General features: G+C 44.2%; 1 protein-coding gene across 4 annotated transcripts in view; it reads left to right on the top strand.

Moving 5' to 3' along the window:
• The window catches only part of TMEM117 (transmembrane protein 117), a 2403846-nt gene that overhangs the window by 1664068 nt on the left and 721877 nt on the right, over nt 1-17901 (top strand). For all 4 annotated transcript variants that reach the window (XM_078655442.1, XM_078655429.1, XM_078655449.1 and 1 more), the window contains one exon: nt 16095-16192. In XM_078655442.1, coding sequence (XP_078511568.1) covers nt 16095-16192 — 98 coding nt within the window. The remainder of the gene's footprint in view (nt 1-16094; nt 16193-17901) is intronic.

Genomic DNA, 17901 nt, shown 5'->3' with positions numbered 1-17901 from the left:
CCCTGGACACGTGTTTCGGGGTATTTACCCCTCATCAGCAGGGATTAGGCCGTGTTCTGGGGTTGCCGGTGGCTGCCAAATATTGCCAGGTTTAGTACCACTCAGGCGCGCAGGTGCGGGGTCCCAGGCTCGTCAGCCAACTGCTCGAGGGAGCTTTAACATTACAAATGGGGGTGGGGTCGCACACTACTCACACACCAGCGGGATCGCCCCTAAGGACTGTGGTAAGTGTAGTTCGTGTTCCGCGATGCATCTTCTTTCGATTCTCTGCTATCTTCGCCATCCCTGGACACGTGTTTCGGAGTATTAACCCCTCATCAGCAGGGATTAGGCCGTGTTCTGGGGTTGCCGGTGGCTGCCAAATATTGCCAGGTTTAGTACCACTCAGGCGCGCAAGTGCGGGGTCCCAGGCTCGTCAGCCAACTGCTCGAGGGAGCTTTAACATTACAAATGGGGGTGGGGTCGCACACTACTCACACACCAGCGGGATCGCCCCTAAGGACTGTGGTAAGTGTAGTTCGTGTTCCGCGATGCATCTTCTCTCGATTCTCTGCTATCTTCGCCATCCCTGGACACGTGTTTCGGGGTATTTACCCCTCATCAGCAGGGATTAGGCCGTGTTCTGGGGTTGCCGGTGGCTGCCAAATATTGCCAGGTTTAGTACCACTCAGGCGCGGGGTCCCAGGCTCGTCAGCCAACTGCTAGAGGGAGCTTTAACATTACAAATGGGGGTGGGGTCGCACACTAATCACACACCAGCGGGATCGCCCCTAAGGACTGTGGTAAGTATAGTTCGTGTTCCGCGATGCATCTTCTTTCGATTCTCTGCTATCATCGCCATCCCTGGACACGTGTTTCGGGGTATTTACCCCTCATCAGCAGGGATTAGGCCGTGGTCTGGGGTTGCCGGTGGCTGCCAAATATTGCCAGGTTTAGTACCACTCAGGCGTGCAGGTGCGGGGTCCCAGGCTCATCAGCCAACTGCTCTATGTTCATTTGCTCTTGGGTGCCCATAGTTGGTATGTTTTTTGCTCTTTCTGTATTTCTTTTATTACTCAGCATGGGGCACAATATGTTGTATGTTCTTAGTGACCTGATTCACATCACTCTGACATTCTGTATTTTTGGTTCTTGCATGGTAGACCCTTTGTGGAAAGATTTGCTTACGATTTTTGAAAATATAATTGTATATTCTTATGTCTTTTGTCTTTACAGTACTGAGGAAGTCTTTTCAGACAAAACACGTTGGCTGTGTTGGTTTTATCCGAATCAATTGTATTTTGTGGATGGATTGTAATGTAGGGGATCTCAACAACCTTCATATTGTCATATATAAATGAACTGTACCATTGTTTTGAATAAATAGGTATTGACATCTTTGGTGGATTTTCACTTAAAGACCGGGCAGCGTCTCACGATTAAAAAAAAAAAGTTAAGGGCATTATTATTGCTTTTATTGAAATACTCATAATGAACAGCGTTAGATTCCTGAAGCGATCATTGCAGGAGTGGGCACACATTTGCTTCCCTTAGGAATGACAGCAAACGTTTTAGTTATCAAAGGAACTCACAGCTTGGAAATTAAAATGTATTGATTTCTACTGTAGGTTCTAATTATGTGTTTTTTCCCAATCTACATTTCGCATCAGGTGCTTACAACTACTGCTCCAATTTAACACCAGCATAAAATATATTTATTTTGTTGAATAAACTCGCCAGTCTTTCATTGATTTTCAGCTTGGTTGATTGCTTTTGAAATAGAGCACTGGTTTCATTGCTGCAGGCTTATTTCTCAAGCCCCTTCAATCTGGGCTGCTATTTTTATGTAGGAGGAAAACTGCCTATATTCTAGTGGCATTTAGTTTATTATTCACCTGAAGGGCTTTTTGGCTGCTACTGAAAGTTGTATGAGGGATCAACTATAGTAAAAGTGTCTCCATAGTTTCTTGATAATAATATTAATAATAATTATCTTAATAACAACTATCGATTGCTTCTCTATGTATAGTTACTCCTGTGGCAGATGTTAGAGTCAAGGTGCAGTTTCAGGCTTCAGATCAGGAGGCCAGCTAACTAGCCCTTGGCGTCACTCTGGGGTTCCGGGGTCCAGAGATGCAGGACCCTTTCTTCTCACCCAGAAAAGAGGGCAGCAGGACAGGACAGCAGGGCATCTCACTATGAAGAAGGCCATTCTCCCAGTAAATCAGGTGATCACCAGAGATGTCACCCAGCTGTGCGTGCCTCGGCCTGCCGCTGGAAACTCTCAAGAGTAGGGCACTCCATCCCCACCTTGCAGAACTCCTCTCCAGTGGGACCCCCTTTCTGCTGCAAGTTGATCAGCTCAGGCAGGTTTCTCAGGGAAGCAATGTCCTCCCCTCACCCTCAGACTCAGCCTTCTCCTGATCCATGGGAGAGTTTCTGGAGAGGGTTCCCCACACCCCTAGCCCTTCCTCTTTTTGGCAGGCACCTGGGCTATTCTTCCAGGCTGCAGGTCCTCCTGACTATCCTCTTGGGCAGCATTGGACTGTGTGTTCAGGCACATCCACTCAGGCAACGTCAACACCTCCAAGTACGTCTTGAGCTCCTACTCCTTCCAGATGGTGTGCTGTCAGGCATTGTCAAGCAGACAATCCACAGCCATGGATGGACTCAAAGCTACCGTTAAGGAACCTGAGAAACCCCACCCCCCCCCCATTCAAAGGGAGCTAGAGCCACTGGTAGTGGCTCCCGGGTTGTCCGATGCAACAGCTTGGTGGAATGCATTAGGGACTACCTGCACTGAGGTCACCAGCTGACTTCTAACAGTTGTCATTGCTGGCTCCAGTATCTTGCAGAGCCTTCATCCACTGCCCATTGATGGTAACCCCCTGCCTGTATTTCTGAGTGCTACTAGGCATGTGAATTATCTGCACCATCTCTCCATCACCCAGGGACAATAGTGTAACTTCTACGCACTTTACCACACTATCTTGAGCAGTGTCCTCCCTAAACGCTACTCTAACCAAAATCGGTGTCTGCCCACTAGTGGGGTCTGTGCCCGCTTGGGATACTTAACATCTTCCTTGTATTTCCCAACCTGTTGATAGTCATAGCACTTAGGTGGTGCCTTCCCTGCAGACTTACTATCAAGGAGCCATTTCTTTTTTTTCTGATGGCGATTGGGAGTCCTGACCCTTTCAGCTAATTTGAGGAGCTTTAGAGAACTCCCTGGTTTTATGTTTATCTCCCCCCTCTTTCTTTTGGTGGGAGGCCTGCACACCCTTGTGTTGATCCCCCCAGATACCTTGTTATGGACCCTGAGGGTTAGCCAGTGGTCAGCCTCCTTAGCAAGCTCTCTGGGATGACAGAGGTTACTTTCAGTAAGGCGTTGATGCAGATCTACAAAAGAAAGACTGAAAATTGTGCTCTCTCACAATCAAATTGTACAGCACATGATAATCCTTTACTTCACTATGCTTCACTCAGCCATGTAGTGCCTTGCAAAAGGAGTCCAAACAATTAAACCCTGATCTGCCAGGGCAGCTTCTGGTCTGTACTTCTCAGGGGTAAGGCCATACTTACTGGCTAAGGCTTCCTTCATGGTGGGATACTTCATCCTGTCCCACTCATCTAGGGCCAATAGGGTGTCCCTCCCCTCACCAGGGATGTGCTTCCAGAGGCTAACCCCTGAATCCTCCTCTGGAATCCTATGCATCTTAAAGCCATCTCATAAGCTTCAAGTCACTTGTCAATGTTGCCCCCACAGCAAAGACCTTTGGGAATATGGGCTCTCTTATCTCCAGGCGACACTGCATGTATACTACCAACATTATTTCTGGACTCTGCTTGCCTAGCCCTTATGTCCCGCTTTCTGAGGCTCCTATTGTGAGACATTTTCCATTCTTCTGATTCTATAGTCAGTTTCTTATCCCCCATGGCCAGTTTCTTTTCCTCCATGACCAGTTTCAGCTACGCCTTCTGCAGCCCAGCCTAAACTCCTTTCAGCCTTCCTGTACGCCCGCTCCTGAGGGGACAGGCCTTGAGAGGACACACTGCTCTCTGCTCTGGCAGGGAGTCTCAACTCTGAGGAAATGTCATTCCTCTCAGCTGATGGCTGCATCTCAGGACTGATATGCACAGCGGCATATCCTCCATTAAGGCAGAGGAGCGTCGCCCGCCTGCTGCCAGCACAGCAGGTACACACAGAATAATAAGTGGTCATTACCTTTTTATTATTCTATGTGATGTGAAACGCGCTAGTGTGAGCGAGATGGGGGGGTGGGGCAGACAGATTTCTGTTTATTGCAGGATGACTGCTCAGTGCACTTGACAGATTGTCCGGCCAATCTGTCATGTACACTTCAGAACCTGCAATCCCAGTGCTGTACAACAGCCAAGGGATTGCAGACATAGACCGCCAGCCTCAAAATGAGCGCTGGGTTATCCTGCTCCAACCAATCAGCAGCTCCAGGATTGATTGGCTTCACATACAGGAAGTAAACCACCTTCCTTCCTGCTCATGATCGCTTAGAAGGAGAACATAACATTTGAGTCTCTGGTTTTGGCCTTTCTATAGCGTGGGGACACACTAGTACAGTGTAGCCAGGCGCTTTACAAATTCAATTATTATTATTATTATTATTATTATCAGTTAGTTTTATGGTGCACTGTGCCCCATCGATTTTTAATGCTGCTAGCTGCCCCATGGTATACAGGGCCTCCACATCATCCTCTCCATTTTGGTCTTCTGTGGCGCTTAACAACTGGTGGGTCTCTGCCCATGCTCTCAAAGCCTTTTGGAGCTCCTCCTTCCAGGTGCACCTTTTGGTGGGCAGCTCCCTCTCCTTGCTCAAAACCTTGCATTCCAACACAGTGTAGCTCTCCAGGTTGAGGAGCTTAAATTTTATCTTTGTAGGTAGGATAGAGGTGAATTTGAAAAAAAGAAATTCAAATCAGGGAGAGTTTAAAACTTTAATTGGTCTCAGGTATGCAATGGTATTGTACACAAAATCGCTGCATGGCTTTGCAAAGGCACAAATACTAATCCTCACTGCTGATCAGAAGGTAAGAAACTGGGTTGCTTATTGACTGGAGGTGAACCCTGGTCAAGCAGCAACCACAATCCTGGTCAGGGTGAGGCACAAGCCAATCGTAAATTAGCCTATTTTCAATCCTCTGATAGCGTGGCACAGAGCAGTTCGGCTTAATTTAGATACATTTTGTGAAGTATTTGTGCAACACTTCAATCAGTAGTAAAGTGAAAAACACCACACAAAAAAGAATCCCACACCAGATTAGAAAAATAGAGTCATTTTGATAACTAAAACAAGGCCAAAATGACAAATATGTAACCAGAAGAACCAGAGATATCCAATTTTAAATATTTGAGTGAAAATAGTACCAAAAAGCACAAGCGCCACCTGTTGATATCTGGTCACTATGGACCGGGACAAAGTCACAAATTCAGGCCTTCCACGATGTAGTGCTGGACGGCTTTAGCGACTGTGTTAGGCCCACTGAACAAAGCACCAATCCTGGTTTGTGGAGCATTGTGAGGATCCTCGTCGAAGATGTGTCAAGCAGCTGAAGTGAAGCATCGGTTCCGAGTTGTGGGAAAGCGGCACCGTGAGGTCCTGTGTAGTCATTGAGGATCCCATTGATGAGGGCCTGTGATGCACAGTCCGGCATCGAGGATGTGTTGTGCAGTCGGGGCAATGCATGAGATCCATGTAGCTTCGAGGCTCTAATGTGAGTCTGACATCTTCATTGAGGTTGCTGTTGATGAGGGATGCGAGGTTCTGTGCGGGGAATTCGTCACACTTTGGGGGTTCCGAAGAGGCTCCCAATGTGATGCAGGTTTTTGCCACAGTTCCAATCCACAGACAGCAGCAATGCTTTGCTTCTTCTCCGGGTTGTGTCACACAGCAGAGGAGATGCATTGGTTTTGCTGGATCCACAGAGGCTGGCAGAGCACCTTAATTCAACTTCCAAGCATCCAGTACTGTGGTGGCACTACTTTGTGCAGGGTAGAGTCACACATGGTGGAGGTGCAAGGTTGTTGGTAGCCTGTTGGGTCCCTGAGGCTTCGGATCAGAAGTCCAGCCAACTAACCCTTGAAGTCACTCTGGGAGTCTAGGTTTAAGAGATGCAGGTCCAGCCCTTCTCACTCAGGTAAGAGGGCACCAGGTAGTAGGTCAGCACAGCAATGCAGCAGTCCTTTGGTGAAGCAGTCCAGTCCTTTCAGTAGCACAGCAGTCCTCCTTCCTGGCAGAGAATTTACTGGTCCAGAAGTGTACTGAAGAGTTGCTGTCTGAGGTCCATTATTTAAACCAAGTTGTGCCTTTTATGTGGGGAGAAACTTTGGGAGGCATGTCTTTGATGTGCCCAGGTTCCCTGCCTGCCTTAGACCTGGCTCCAGACTAACTAGAGGGGGGTAACTAGCCCTGTGTGTGGGGGCAGGACAGAGCCTATTAAAGTGTAAGTGGGGCTGTACCCAGCTCCTCCTTCTCATCCTCCTAGTTATGGCCCATTCAGGCACACCTAAGCTCCCTATTGTGTGTGGCTATCTAGGAGGAATACACAAAGCCCAACTGTTAACTGTACCCATTCATGTGACCCAATGACAGACTGGAGGCACCAAGTGGCAATGACAAAAAGGCTAACTTTTTGAAAGAAGTATTTTTAAAATTGTAATTTAAGTTCGACTTCACAATAAGTTAGAATTTTTCATTACAATTCCAAAGTCACCAGATATGAAAGGGGTACCTCCTCCAATTTTGACATTACATCTTATTACATGTAATAAGGTAACTTCAGTGTTATGCTATGAGAGAGGTAGGCCTTGCAGTAGTGAATAACTCATTTAACAGTTTTTCATTACCAGGAAATGTAAAACTTAAAAACACATGTTACAATTTTTGTATTCATTGCACTCTGCCCTCTGGGCTGTCCAGGGCCTACCTTAGAGGTGCATTATATGTATTAAAAAGGAAGGTTTGGCCTGGCAATAGGTTTATTTTGCCAGGTCAAAAATCGCAATTTAAAACTTCACACAAACAGGCTGCAACATGTTAGTGCTACTCAATTAGATGGCACAAATAGTGATGCATGTACACTAGTAATTGTTAATTGACAGGCCATGGTCACCGGTAGTGCCACTTTCCTAGGTACTTCTAAGTAAATTATACATGCCAATATGGTCCTAGCCAATTCTACCATGATTTAAAGAGAGAGCACAAGCACTTTTGCACTGGTTAGCAATGGTAAAGAGCTCAAAGACTTAAAGCCTGCCAAACAAAGTCAGCAAACAGGAGTGTTGAAGGCAAAATGTTAGGGTGTAACTCACGCCAAGGATCCCAGGTGAAACTTTTATGTCAGGCTTCAGCTGTGGGTTTGTGCCATGTCCTCTGGGCTGTGCTCCTTTCTACTGATTGCTTAACTCATTGCTACTGTTGTACCTGAAATGAATCGCCAGCACACAAATGTTTTGCAGCACTGAAGATGTGTGTCGGTATTTGGATTGGGTCTTCACTACTGTGGCTATCTAGGAGGAATACACAAAGCCCAACTGTTAACTGTACCCATTCATGTGACCCAATGACAGACTGGAGGCACCAAGTGGCAATGACAAAAAGGCTAACTTTTTGAAAGAAGTATTTTTAAAATTGTAATTTAAGTTCGACTTCACAATAAGTTAGAATTTTTCATTACAATTCCAAAGTCACCAGATATGAAAGGGGTACCTCCTCCAATTTTGACATTACATCTTATTACATGTAATAAGGTAACTTCAGTGTTATGCTATGAGAGAGGTAGGCCTTGCAGTAGTGAATAACTCATTTAACAGTTTTTCATTACCAGGAAATGTAAAACTTAAAAACACATGTTACAATTTTTGTATTCATTGCACTCTGCCCTCTGGGCTGTCCAGGGCCTACCTTAGAGGTGCATTATATGTATTAAAAAGGAAGGTTTGGCCTGGCAATAGGTTTATTTTGCCAGGTCAAAAATCGCAATTTAAAACTTCACACAAACAGGCTGCAACATGTTAGTGCTACTCAATTAGATGGCACAAATAGTGATGCATGTACACTAGTAATAGGTGGAGAAGCGTGGCTCAGTGGTTAGAGGCGGCAGACCCGGAAGCTGAGATCGACTGTGGACCAGGGTTCGATTCCCCGCCTCGGCGGGTCTCAGGCTTAACAAAAAAAATTCCACTGACTCGACAATTCTTGCTCTGGTGCCTACTCAACTCACGGGGTCACACTCTGCAACTCTGGGCAATAGCTTGCTTAATCTCCACTACGGCCCCTCGCGGCGGGATGCCTGGCTTTCACCTTGTGGACACCCTGCCGGGGTTTCTCACAGGGGAATACCAGGACGGGTTCCCTAAGCAAGCGCCGGGACGCTTACGGGCAGCTGTGCGCTTTACAAGTCCAGCACATTTACATTTACATTTACATTAGTTGCTGACTAGTCCTGTGGCTAATGTGTATCGTGTTTTCCAAATATATTTGCTGGAACAGCAAGTGTGCTCCTTTGTTTCTTTTAATGTATTGCTCAATGGTTGTAACAAAATGTTAATTGATTAAAATGCGAAATAATTCCGGCTACGCAATGACTTTTGGATCAGTCATACTTTGATTACTGCAGATAGAAATATTCAGAAATATATTTCATTAACTTTGAAAAGCTTTAGGTCTTCGGACACATACCAAATAGACAAGGAATTTTCTTCATTAACACATCACAGACCTGTTAGCTGTCCTAGAACTCTGGAGAAGGGACTACTTAGGTCCAAAATGTGTTTGAGGTTGCCCTTGGACTCTGCTCTTCTCACTTTGATTGGAAAACATGTGAAGGATAGGGAAAATGACTCCTAATCCTGGAAAATCCATTTGAGGACACATTTACGTTAAGTCATTTATAAGGCTACAGATAAATAATCCCTGTGTCTCTGAGTCCTGTACAAAGCCCCAACAACCAAAGTAAATTTTGAGAAAGTTCACTTTGATCTTGTAAATCCCTTGACAAGGAAGATGATCTCGATTGAAGATAATTTTAATATTTTGAACAAAAATGATAATAATAGTAAAGCGCTGTTTAGTTTAAAAACCTTGGTATATTTTCAGAGTGGAATCCTTTGCGAATCATCAAGGACACAGCAGGAATCAAATAGTTGGGTAGAACTCCCAGAGTTTCTTTCTGCAGAGTTACATAAAAACTCTGCACGATTCCACAGAGTTCCGCCAGCAAGCGGAATTCAGCATGTTGCGCTGATTTTTAGTGCTGGGAGCTTGTCCCATGCTGGAAAATCAGAGTGAACAGCACCACGTGGTGCGTCAGAGGGCACTGCTTCTTTCTGCTGCTCAAGTAGATTTTCTACTCACGCTGCAGCTTTCTCAATGCAAATGATTGTGATTTGCTGCAACCACCCTTGTTGAGAAAATCCTCCTGGATAGTGTTCTAGCTCCCGAAAATCACGCTAGGGTACGGAAATTCACACTCGTGCTTCCCAACTCAACTTTGGTGAGCCTCTTGGAAGATAAAACTCTGCCACACGGCGGTTGGTGGAGTTTTGCCAGAACTCTGCGTTACAAGCATAACAAGAATTGGAGGCAACTCTGCGAACTCTGCCGGCAGGGCACAGTTTATCACCCACCCCTAGAATAAAAAAGTGCCTGCAAGAGTTACAGAAAAAGACAGTAAGTGTGGTGTGGCAGAAGAAAGAGGCATGGTGTGGAAAAAATCCCTTCTAAACAGTCTTGGTATTTGGCATCCATAGCATCCCACAGTCCCAGTGGCGGGATCTAAGAATAAACCTGCATTTATTTATTATTTTTTTGTTTAAAGCCCACAGATCTCACCATGTTCAATATTACACTTATGAGTCAATTTTTAAAATGTTCACATTTGCAACAAAATGCCAACTGTTATTCTGCTCTACTTCCTTTTCCCTTCGTTTTATGATTGCATAATCACTATGATTCATTTTCACATGCCCTCTTTTGCAATACACACAGGTAATTCGTGTAAGGTCATACACTATTGAATGATAGAAGTACTAAATTAGAATTGTTCCGTATTTTGTTTAAAAATGTACTGATGTGGAATGCTTTATATCCGTTAACTGACAGGGTGCCGTGCCTGCTGCATGAGTGATTTGAGGAGTCTTGATATATTAGTTAAAATTTTAAAGGTCGTTCCTCGGTATCTTTAATCCTGGAGGGATGGTTACGACGGAGATGGCATTAGACCACTGTGTGTTGTGAATAACTGAGTCAGTAAATTATGCATGATATTGCTTCTTGAGTGCTTTACAACATGTCAGATGAATGGAGTTTTGTAACCATCCATGGGAAGAAAACTTGATAAATATAAACAGAGGGCAGGCATCATGGATACACTTCGGTTTTACAATAACCTTTTCCTTCTAAAAAATATTAACCGGATTAATGAAATGCACTACAAATTTTCTTAATTTTCTTTCAGGTTTTTTATTTTTTAGATTGTGAATTTTGATAAGTGAGAGAATATAAGGGAGGCATCTAAATCAATGCCTTCAGAGTTTATTGTGTGCCCAGGGATGAGGTATTTTTAATCTAGGAGTTCGGACTGACGATTTCTACGAGGACTATTTTTGTAATCTTATAGTTATCTTTGTTTAGTGCCCGTTTAGACGCTGATGTAATTACAGGGTAGGGATACAGGATTTCTGCAATAAGTTTAAACATACAGGAAATCCCACCTTTCTGTGGCAAATCCACACTGGTTTGATATTTGCAGACTCGTGTTTAAACCTCTGGTGGGGTCTGGTGCATTATGAACAGGTCTCAGCCCCAGTTTGTTCTCTAAAAATGGCTTTCCTTCTCTTGATGAACAACTATAAGGCCCAGGGGCCTAACTCGAAATGTTGAAAGGTCTGACACTGAAAGGGGTCAACACATTGATAACCAAATATAGTAGGTTGATTGTAGTGGGCAGGACCACCCCTATTAGACAATTACTGAGCTTCAGTTACACATCTGGGAAGTATGTCACATTTTCTTCCCCTAGGTAGACGTATTCTGTGTTTTTTTGGCATGCCCTAACAGTAATTCGCCGGATTTTATTCCCAGCACACCTTGCTTAAACACAAATATCCAGTAAATTGTGATCTCTAGGCTGGTGTTGGCAATAATATGGTTTCTGATAGGTTTATATACAAGGGGCAGAAACTCCTCAGAATGGAATTTTACGTTTGAATCCAAATTTCTGAAATAATTATTTGTATATTTTGCCCCCCTTGGCTGGAACAAGAAATAGATGAATGCAATGCAGACGATTTCTTCTATGAACTGTACGCCATTAGACCTTATAAAGAATTCCCACACATTCGAGCAAATTGTGGTGAAAAATTCTTGGGCACTGTTAGGGAAGGTCATGTAGCAGTGCCTGAAACATAAAGCCTACCCACTAATTTTTCACTCCTCGGCGACCACTAATCAGAATGGGGTGGCCCTCCTTTTCCACTCCTCGGTTCACTTTCACCCACATTCCACTAAAGCGGACAAAACAGGGAGATTCCTGATGGTCAGGGGAGACTCGAGGGGAAGACCATGCACTGTCGCCATGGACTAAACACCCAAAACAGGGCAATTGGACTTCCTCCTTACATTTCTAATGACGCTGGAGGGTTTCGCCACAAGAGGTATAATCCTACTAGGAGACTTCAATTTAATATGGGACCCAATGCGCGACACAACACAACCGCACAGATAAGCAGGAGGGATCTTCAGCAAATCGCTGAAGGCTTCCCTACAACACATTGGTCTGATAGACCTATGGAGGGGCTTTCACCCCACAACACTATTAATTTTTTTCCCACCCCCATAGAACTTATTCCAGGATTGACCATATTTTAATCAGTCAATCGATTTATTATTCGATCTCAGGGACCCACTTTCACCCGATATGCCTCTCGGATCATGCCCCCCTCGAGATAGTGTTTAACTGGCCGGCCCCATGCTTGAAACATGTTAGGTGGTACTTCCCATTTTCCTAAGCAAAGACAAACTCCTTCGGGATGAGATGAGGAGATCGATTAAAGAATATTTCGACATGTACTATCCCAGAGTTACATCTCATGTGAATAATTGGGATGCCTTCAAGGCAAACGGATCGCCTTGGCCACCACGCTTAAAAACCAGCAGAAGGGGGAGAGACTCCTACTGGAGGGGGAACTGCAGAGCGCCAAAAAGTGTATTAAAAGGGCCCATCGGTGCTGACCCTGCAGAGGGTTACATCACTAAAGGGGACGCTTAAGGCCATATACACCAATAGGGCTCTAATCACCATAATTCCTAAAGAAGGATAGGTCCCAAATCCTGCACCTCATATCGGCCTATAGCCCTTCTAAATCTGGATGCTAAACTTTACTCCAAAATACAGGCCAGTCGCCTAGAAAATGTGCTACCTGCACTAATTCATCCAGACCAATCGGGGTTCACCACTGGCGGCAAACCAACGATAATCTACGTAGAATCCTATACATAAGAGAGAAAGTGCAGAAAAAACAAATCCCGGCAGCCTTCCTCTCATTAGACGCGGAGAAGGCTTTCAATCGCGACAGCTGGTCCTTTTTAAATCAGACGCTGAGTCGAATTATAATTTGCTCAGATCTCGAGTCCTGGTAAACGGGGCAGCCTTGGACTCCTTTCAACTATAGCGAGGAACGAGGCAGGGATGTCCCCTCTCCTCCATGCTTTTTGCCCTCTGCATTGAGCCACTGCCGGAGCGGATAAGGACAAACCCATACATTCGAGGAGTAACGTTCGGCACCGATGAACATAAAATTTCCCTATATGTGGATGATGTTCTGCTCCCCATTTCTGACCCTCTGATCTCACTACCTGCTATCCAAGCTGAACTCAGCTTAAATCTGACTTTAACAGATGGAGATCAGCATTCATCTAATGGATAGGCAAAATAAATGCTGTCAAGAGGAATATCCTCCCCCGCATACTTTATCTTTTTTAGGGCCTTCCGTTCCCAGACGATAGATAGCGGACAGGTGGTTGCCTCATGATATCTGACCTCTTCAAGAGGGGAGAACTACTTTCCTTTGCAGAGTGTGTAGGGCTGTTTAAGTTGCCACCCACAGAAGACTATCATTATTTGCAGCTCCAACATTGGGTGCAACAACCTCGGGTGTGGCTGGCCGCGACCAGAGACCTGCTCCCAATTCAGATTTGTACAGTCAGGTACTACAACTAAGGGCTGCATATCTCTCTTGTACTCCCTTATCCTGGCAGTGAGCCCCGAGTCGGCTCCACGACACCGACATTTTGGGACACTATCCTTACCACCCCATTAGGGGAGAAACAATGTGGCTCCCTGTACAAGGACATTACCAAATACAATTGCACTATGTTTTTAAGAGAAGCCCATTAAAAAATGATGTATGAATGGTATCTTCATCCAAAGAAACTGAACAAAATATTCCCTAACACTTCATATAAATGCTGGAGGAGCCTTGGGATGCTAGGAGACTTCCGTCATATATGTCGGGACTGCCCCTCTATTCAACCATTTTGGAAAGAAATGCTCTCCCAAATAAAATTGATCCTGGGTTACACAATCCCAGACACCATCGAACACACTCTTCTGGGGATACCGGATCCCAGTCTGAAATACATTACACAAGGGGATCGCTCCAGTATGTGGCTATGCCTGGGAGCAACCAAAATGGCAATAGCCGCAGCTTGGAAAAGACCGGAGGCCCCTTCCCTCATGTAATGGCATGCTAGACTATGGCCGGCGCTGGCTCTCAATTTAATGACGGACATAGTGGAAGACCAACTGAAAGGGTTGACGATATCTGGACTCCTTTGGTGGGATACTCATCGGGGGTCTACCCCTGTTTGCTTGTGATCCGTCCACCTCTTTCAAGTATACCAGACCAGATGTCATCTTTGGCTCTCAGTGATGTGGTGGCCTCCTGAACCCCATGACACTTCTGGCGGGATCACCGCACTGCCCCATCAGGAAGCAATGTGTGAGGCCCTTGGGCATGCCAGGCCCGTGAGTCGACTGCCGCCCCCGACCACCCCCAGTCCCCGGTAGATTTTTAACACATGTCACCATGAAATGGTTTTAGTGTTTGTTTTGTTTTGTCTTGAAGTTATGTGCCCTGTAAGGGTGCTAGAGCACTAAACATAGTCACATCCTGAAAGTATGCAAGCTCTGTATTTGTAGCCTCGCAATGACAGGATTAACATAGTAGGGATACGATCGAAGGGAATTAAGTTATGCTGAGACCTTGTGAACATGCTGTGTATTCTTTCCGATATCTGTACAGCTTGGCTTAAGAACTGTGCTCGGTGCAGCTACAATTATTGTGTTGTTATGAAGGACAATTGATTCCAGTTTGTTCCTTTTTGTGACACACGTTCTTGCTTTGTGGAACAAAAGGCTCATGTTTGTGGTTGCTGAAAGATCAAGGTGCACCAGAAAAGAATAAATGAGAAATGTGATTACTGATTGGATATCCAGCCGCACAGCCTTGACCCTGCATGAACTTTCAAAGCCTGAATACAGTACTGACACGTCCCCCTCAAAGTAAATCTGTCGTCATGGAACACTTTAAAACCCACAATTGTCTTTTTTCCACTAGAGCATGTGTGGAACTCGCAGATTAACCTTTCTTCCAACTCTTTCCAGCTCTGATCTTTGAGTGTGGGATGTCTGTGTGGCATAGGGCTCAGACTACACACATCTGACCGTCTCAAACATTTTGTGGGCATGGCCTCTGGGATGGTCTCACTAACGATTTCAGCAACCAAAACTATGTCTCTCTTCAAGAATGGATGGCCAACATACCAGAAGTTATATTTTCATTATTGTTCTATTTTAGGTTGACGTTTTTGCCACTGTTTTTTTCATTGGTCTTTTTTTATTTCTTATTTACTGCATTTATTTAAATGGCATTTTTCATATTGTTTGTTTTATAGTTAAATATGCTATGATTGTTTATGTCATTTTTCTTTAGCGGTATAAGTGTTCGGTTGCATTGGTAAACATAACATCAGACATTTTCTTCAGGTAATTGCTTTTCTGCTTAGACCATGCTCCTAAATGTTAGCCAAGATTATCCTTTTCTCTTCGGTTTGAGCACTGTAGTAGCTTGAGCACAACTCTCCTCATCTGACCTTCCTCCCTCTTGTACTTTCATTTCCTACATTTAAACACATTTGTCTGTTAATACAGTTTTTTAAGGGAATGAGTGATTTCGAAAATATCTTTCTGTATTAAATTGAGGCATCTATTTGATAATAATAAAACATCGTCTTTGCTTTTACGATACATTGGGGTGTATTAGGATGGCGGGCGGGCTTTGCCCGCCTGCCACACTTTCGGTAATGTGGACCGCCCGCCTACAGGGCGGGGATCCCGATATTGGCATTAGGATGCGCCCGCCACACAGGCGGGCGCATCCTGTATACTTACCAATGCGGCGAGCGGAGCTGAAATCTCCGCCCGCCGCAATGGTAAAAATGCTCGTTGTGCATTTCAAGGCACAACATGACAGGTACCGCGCGGTGCCTGCCATGTTGCACTTTGAAATGCGGGGGGGTACGTGCACCCCCCCCCAAGCCCCGGGCTCCCAGGGGGCCCACAAGGGGCCCCCGCAGGGAGTCTCCGCTTGCCTTTCCGTGGAGGCAATGCATTTGTAAATGCCCATAGTAATATGGCGGGCGGTGTCTAACAGACACCGCCACCATATTACTCATTTTCCACCCCGGCCGCAAGGCGACCGGGGTGGAAAACAGGTGGGCGGTCCCCCCGCCTTCCAAATATGGCGGGGGAATTGTGCAGTGGATGTCGGGCGGATTTCCTCCGCCAGGCTGGCGGTGGCCACCGCCAGCCTGGCGGAGGAAATCCGTCCGACATTGTAATGGACCCCATTGTTTGGACTCTTGTCTAGAACTTATTTAGTTTACTATGGACTGATATTTATTACATTCTCTTTAGAGTTTTATGAGGTCATCCATTTTAGGTGTGAATTATACCATATTAGATCAATAAATTATCTTTGATATCCCTTTAAGAAAACATAATTTCTTTTGATACTATAGGTGACGGATATGATGCTTCAAGACAAGAAGTATCCTGCTTGGGGGACATCTGCCAGAGCATTTTGGATAAAAGGACACACAAGGATCATTTTATTCTGGTAGGTTTTTATGGAAATCTATAATTTTATAGTGCACGCTGAAGGAAACAAGACAACATTTATGTATCTGCGTGTAACATACAATTCTATACAGTGTGTGAAAGTATATATAAGTAGAACTGTTTTTAGTGAGTAAAAATCCTACAGAAGTACCTTGGAAAACTGTGTAAACTTTTTAACAATAATATTATAGCTTTGTTTTTTATAAAGGGCTTAAGGTCAGATGTACAAAGGATTTTAGTGTTCGCAAGTCCTCTATTTGGTAAATTGCAGGTTTTTCAAATGCTAAAGCTCTTTTTCAAATGTATTAAATCTATTTAACGATTCAGTAATGCTTTTCCAAATCATTAAATAGGTTTATGAAACCTTACCGAAACGGTATTTGGAAAGGGCATATTTAGGATGTCCTTCGAAATACCAATTCCTTATGGTTTTTATTAATGTCTTGCAAACAAAATCCGATAACGTCAATTTTAGCGACACCTCAAAGAGGGTGGTAACTCATTCACAAACAGGAAGAGGTCCCCAGGGAACCCCTTTCTCTTTTTGAATGTTGAAAAAAATATTTTTCAGGTTTAAGCAGTGGCTCTTAGGACCACTGTTTACTCTTAAAAAATGTTTATTAAACTTGTCTTTTTTTTACACATGTCCCGTTTTTCCTTTAAGGAAAATGTGCTGCATTAAAAAAATGTTTTTTATTTAAAAGCAATTACAGATATGGCTAGTGGTCTGCTGAACCCAGCAGGCCACCATCTCTGTATGGCAGTGAATCATAGCGGGCCACTGTTTGCAACCTACCTAATTGATTTTAATGCGATCAGTTGAATTTTGGCATACTACGATTCGGTATTTTGGTTTGTAAAATACCAACACATTCAGTAAAAGTTGATTCATAAACTCCGATCACTTTCATATTGTACAACCACGTGGACCTAAATTCCGCACATTTCTTTTTGCATTTATATGTGCTATTACCACCAAATTGATTGGTATTCATTTATCAATCTCAAGAGGATGAATGGCTAACATAGCCGGCTTATGAAAGAGTGACCTTTGAGTGGCATCCCAAGTCAACAGGGAGTGCTGAACTTTCCTAGCCATGTTTCTGGATTCGGAAGTGGATTTGTAATATTTCTAGGAGTCTCTCATATGAAGAGAACAAAACTTTGGTGCATGAAAAATGCTAGGCATGGTTTAAATCGTGATATGGGTAAATGTATTTTGTTTTACTGTTTTTGTTTTTAAAAGAGATTGTATTTTTCATTTTAATAAAAGAATGATGTTTTGCAATGTATACTTTAGTGCCCTAAATTCTATATATTATGGCAGTCTATTGTAAGTAAGGTGTAAACCACCATAATTAATCAAACTCAAAAGAGGCAGTGTGCCCCTTCTAGTTTGGTCTTGAATATGACAGATGCACCACCTCCCTGGACCACACATCTCTGGTTTATGCCAAGCCATATGCTCATGCCCTGCTCATGGTCAACACTGCCGCCTAAGAATGCAATATTAATTCTGCCTATGCTATGCAATTTTGAGCAGGCGTTACCCTGATCATCAGCAGGTAGGTCTAAGGCCCTAGAGGTAGGTGCATAAAGTTAATTAGTATAGTTTATTTTCAGATCGTGAGTACCTAATATGTTAGCTTTACATGGGTAGCGTCGAGCAAATTGACAAAGTGGAATGTGCATCCAAATGAAGATCAA

Source organism: Lissotriton helveticus, chromosome 1_1 (genome assembly GCF_964261635.1).
Source record: "Lissotriton helveticus chromosome 1_1, aLisHel1.1, whole genome shotgun sequence".
Classification (NCBI taxonomy): domain Eukaryota; kingdom Metazoa; phylum Chordata; class Amphibia; order Caudata; family Salamandridae; genus Lissotriton; species Lissotriton helveticus.
This window is presented reverse-complemented; position numbering and strand designations above follow the sequence as displayed.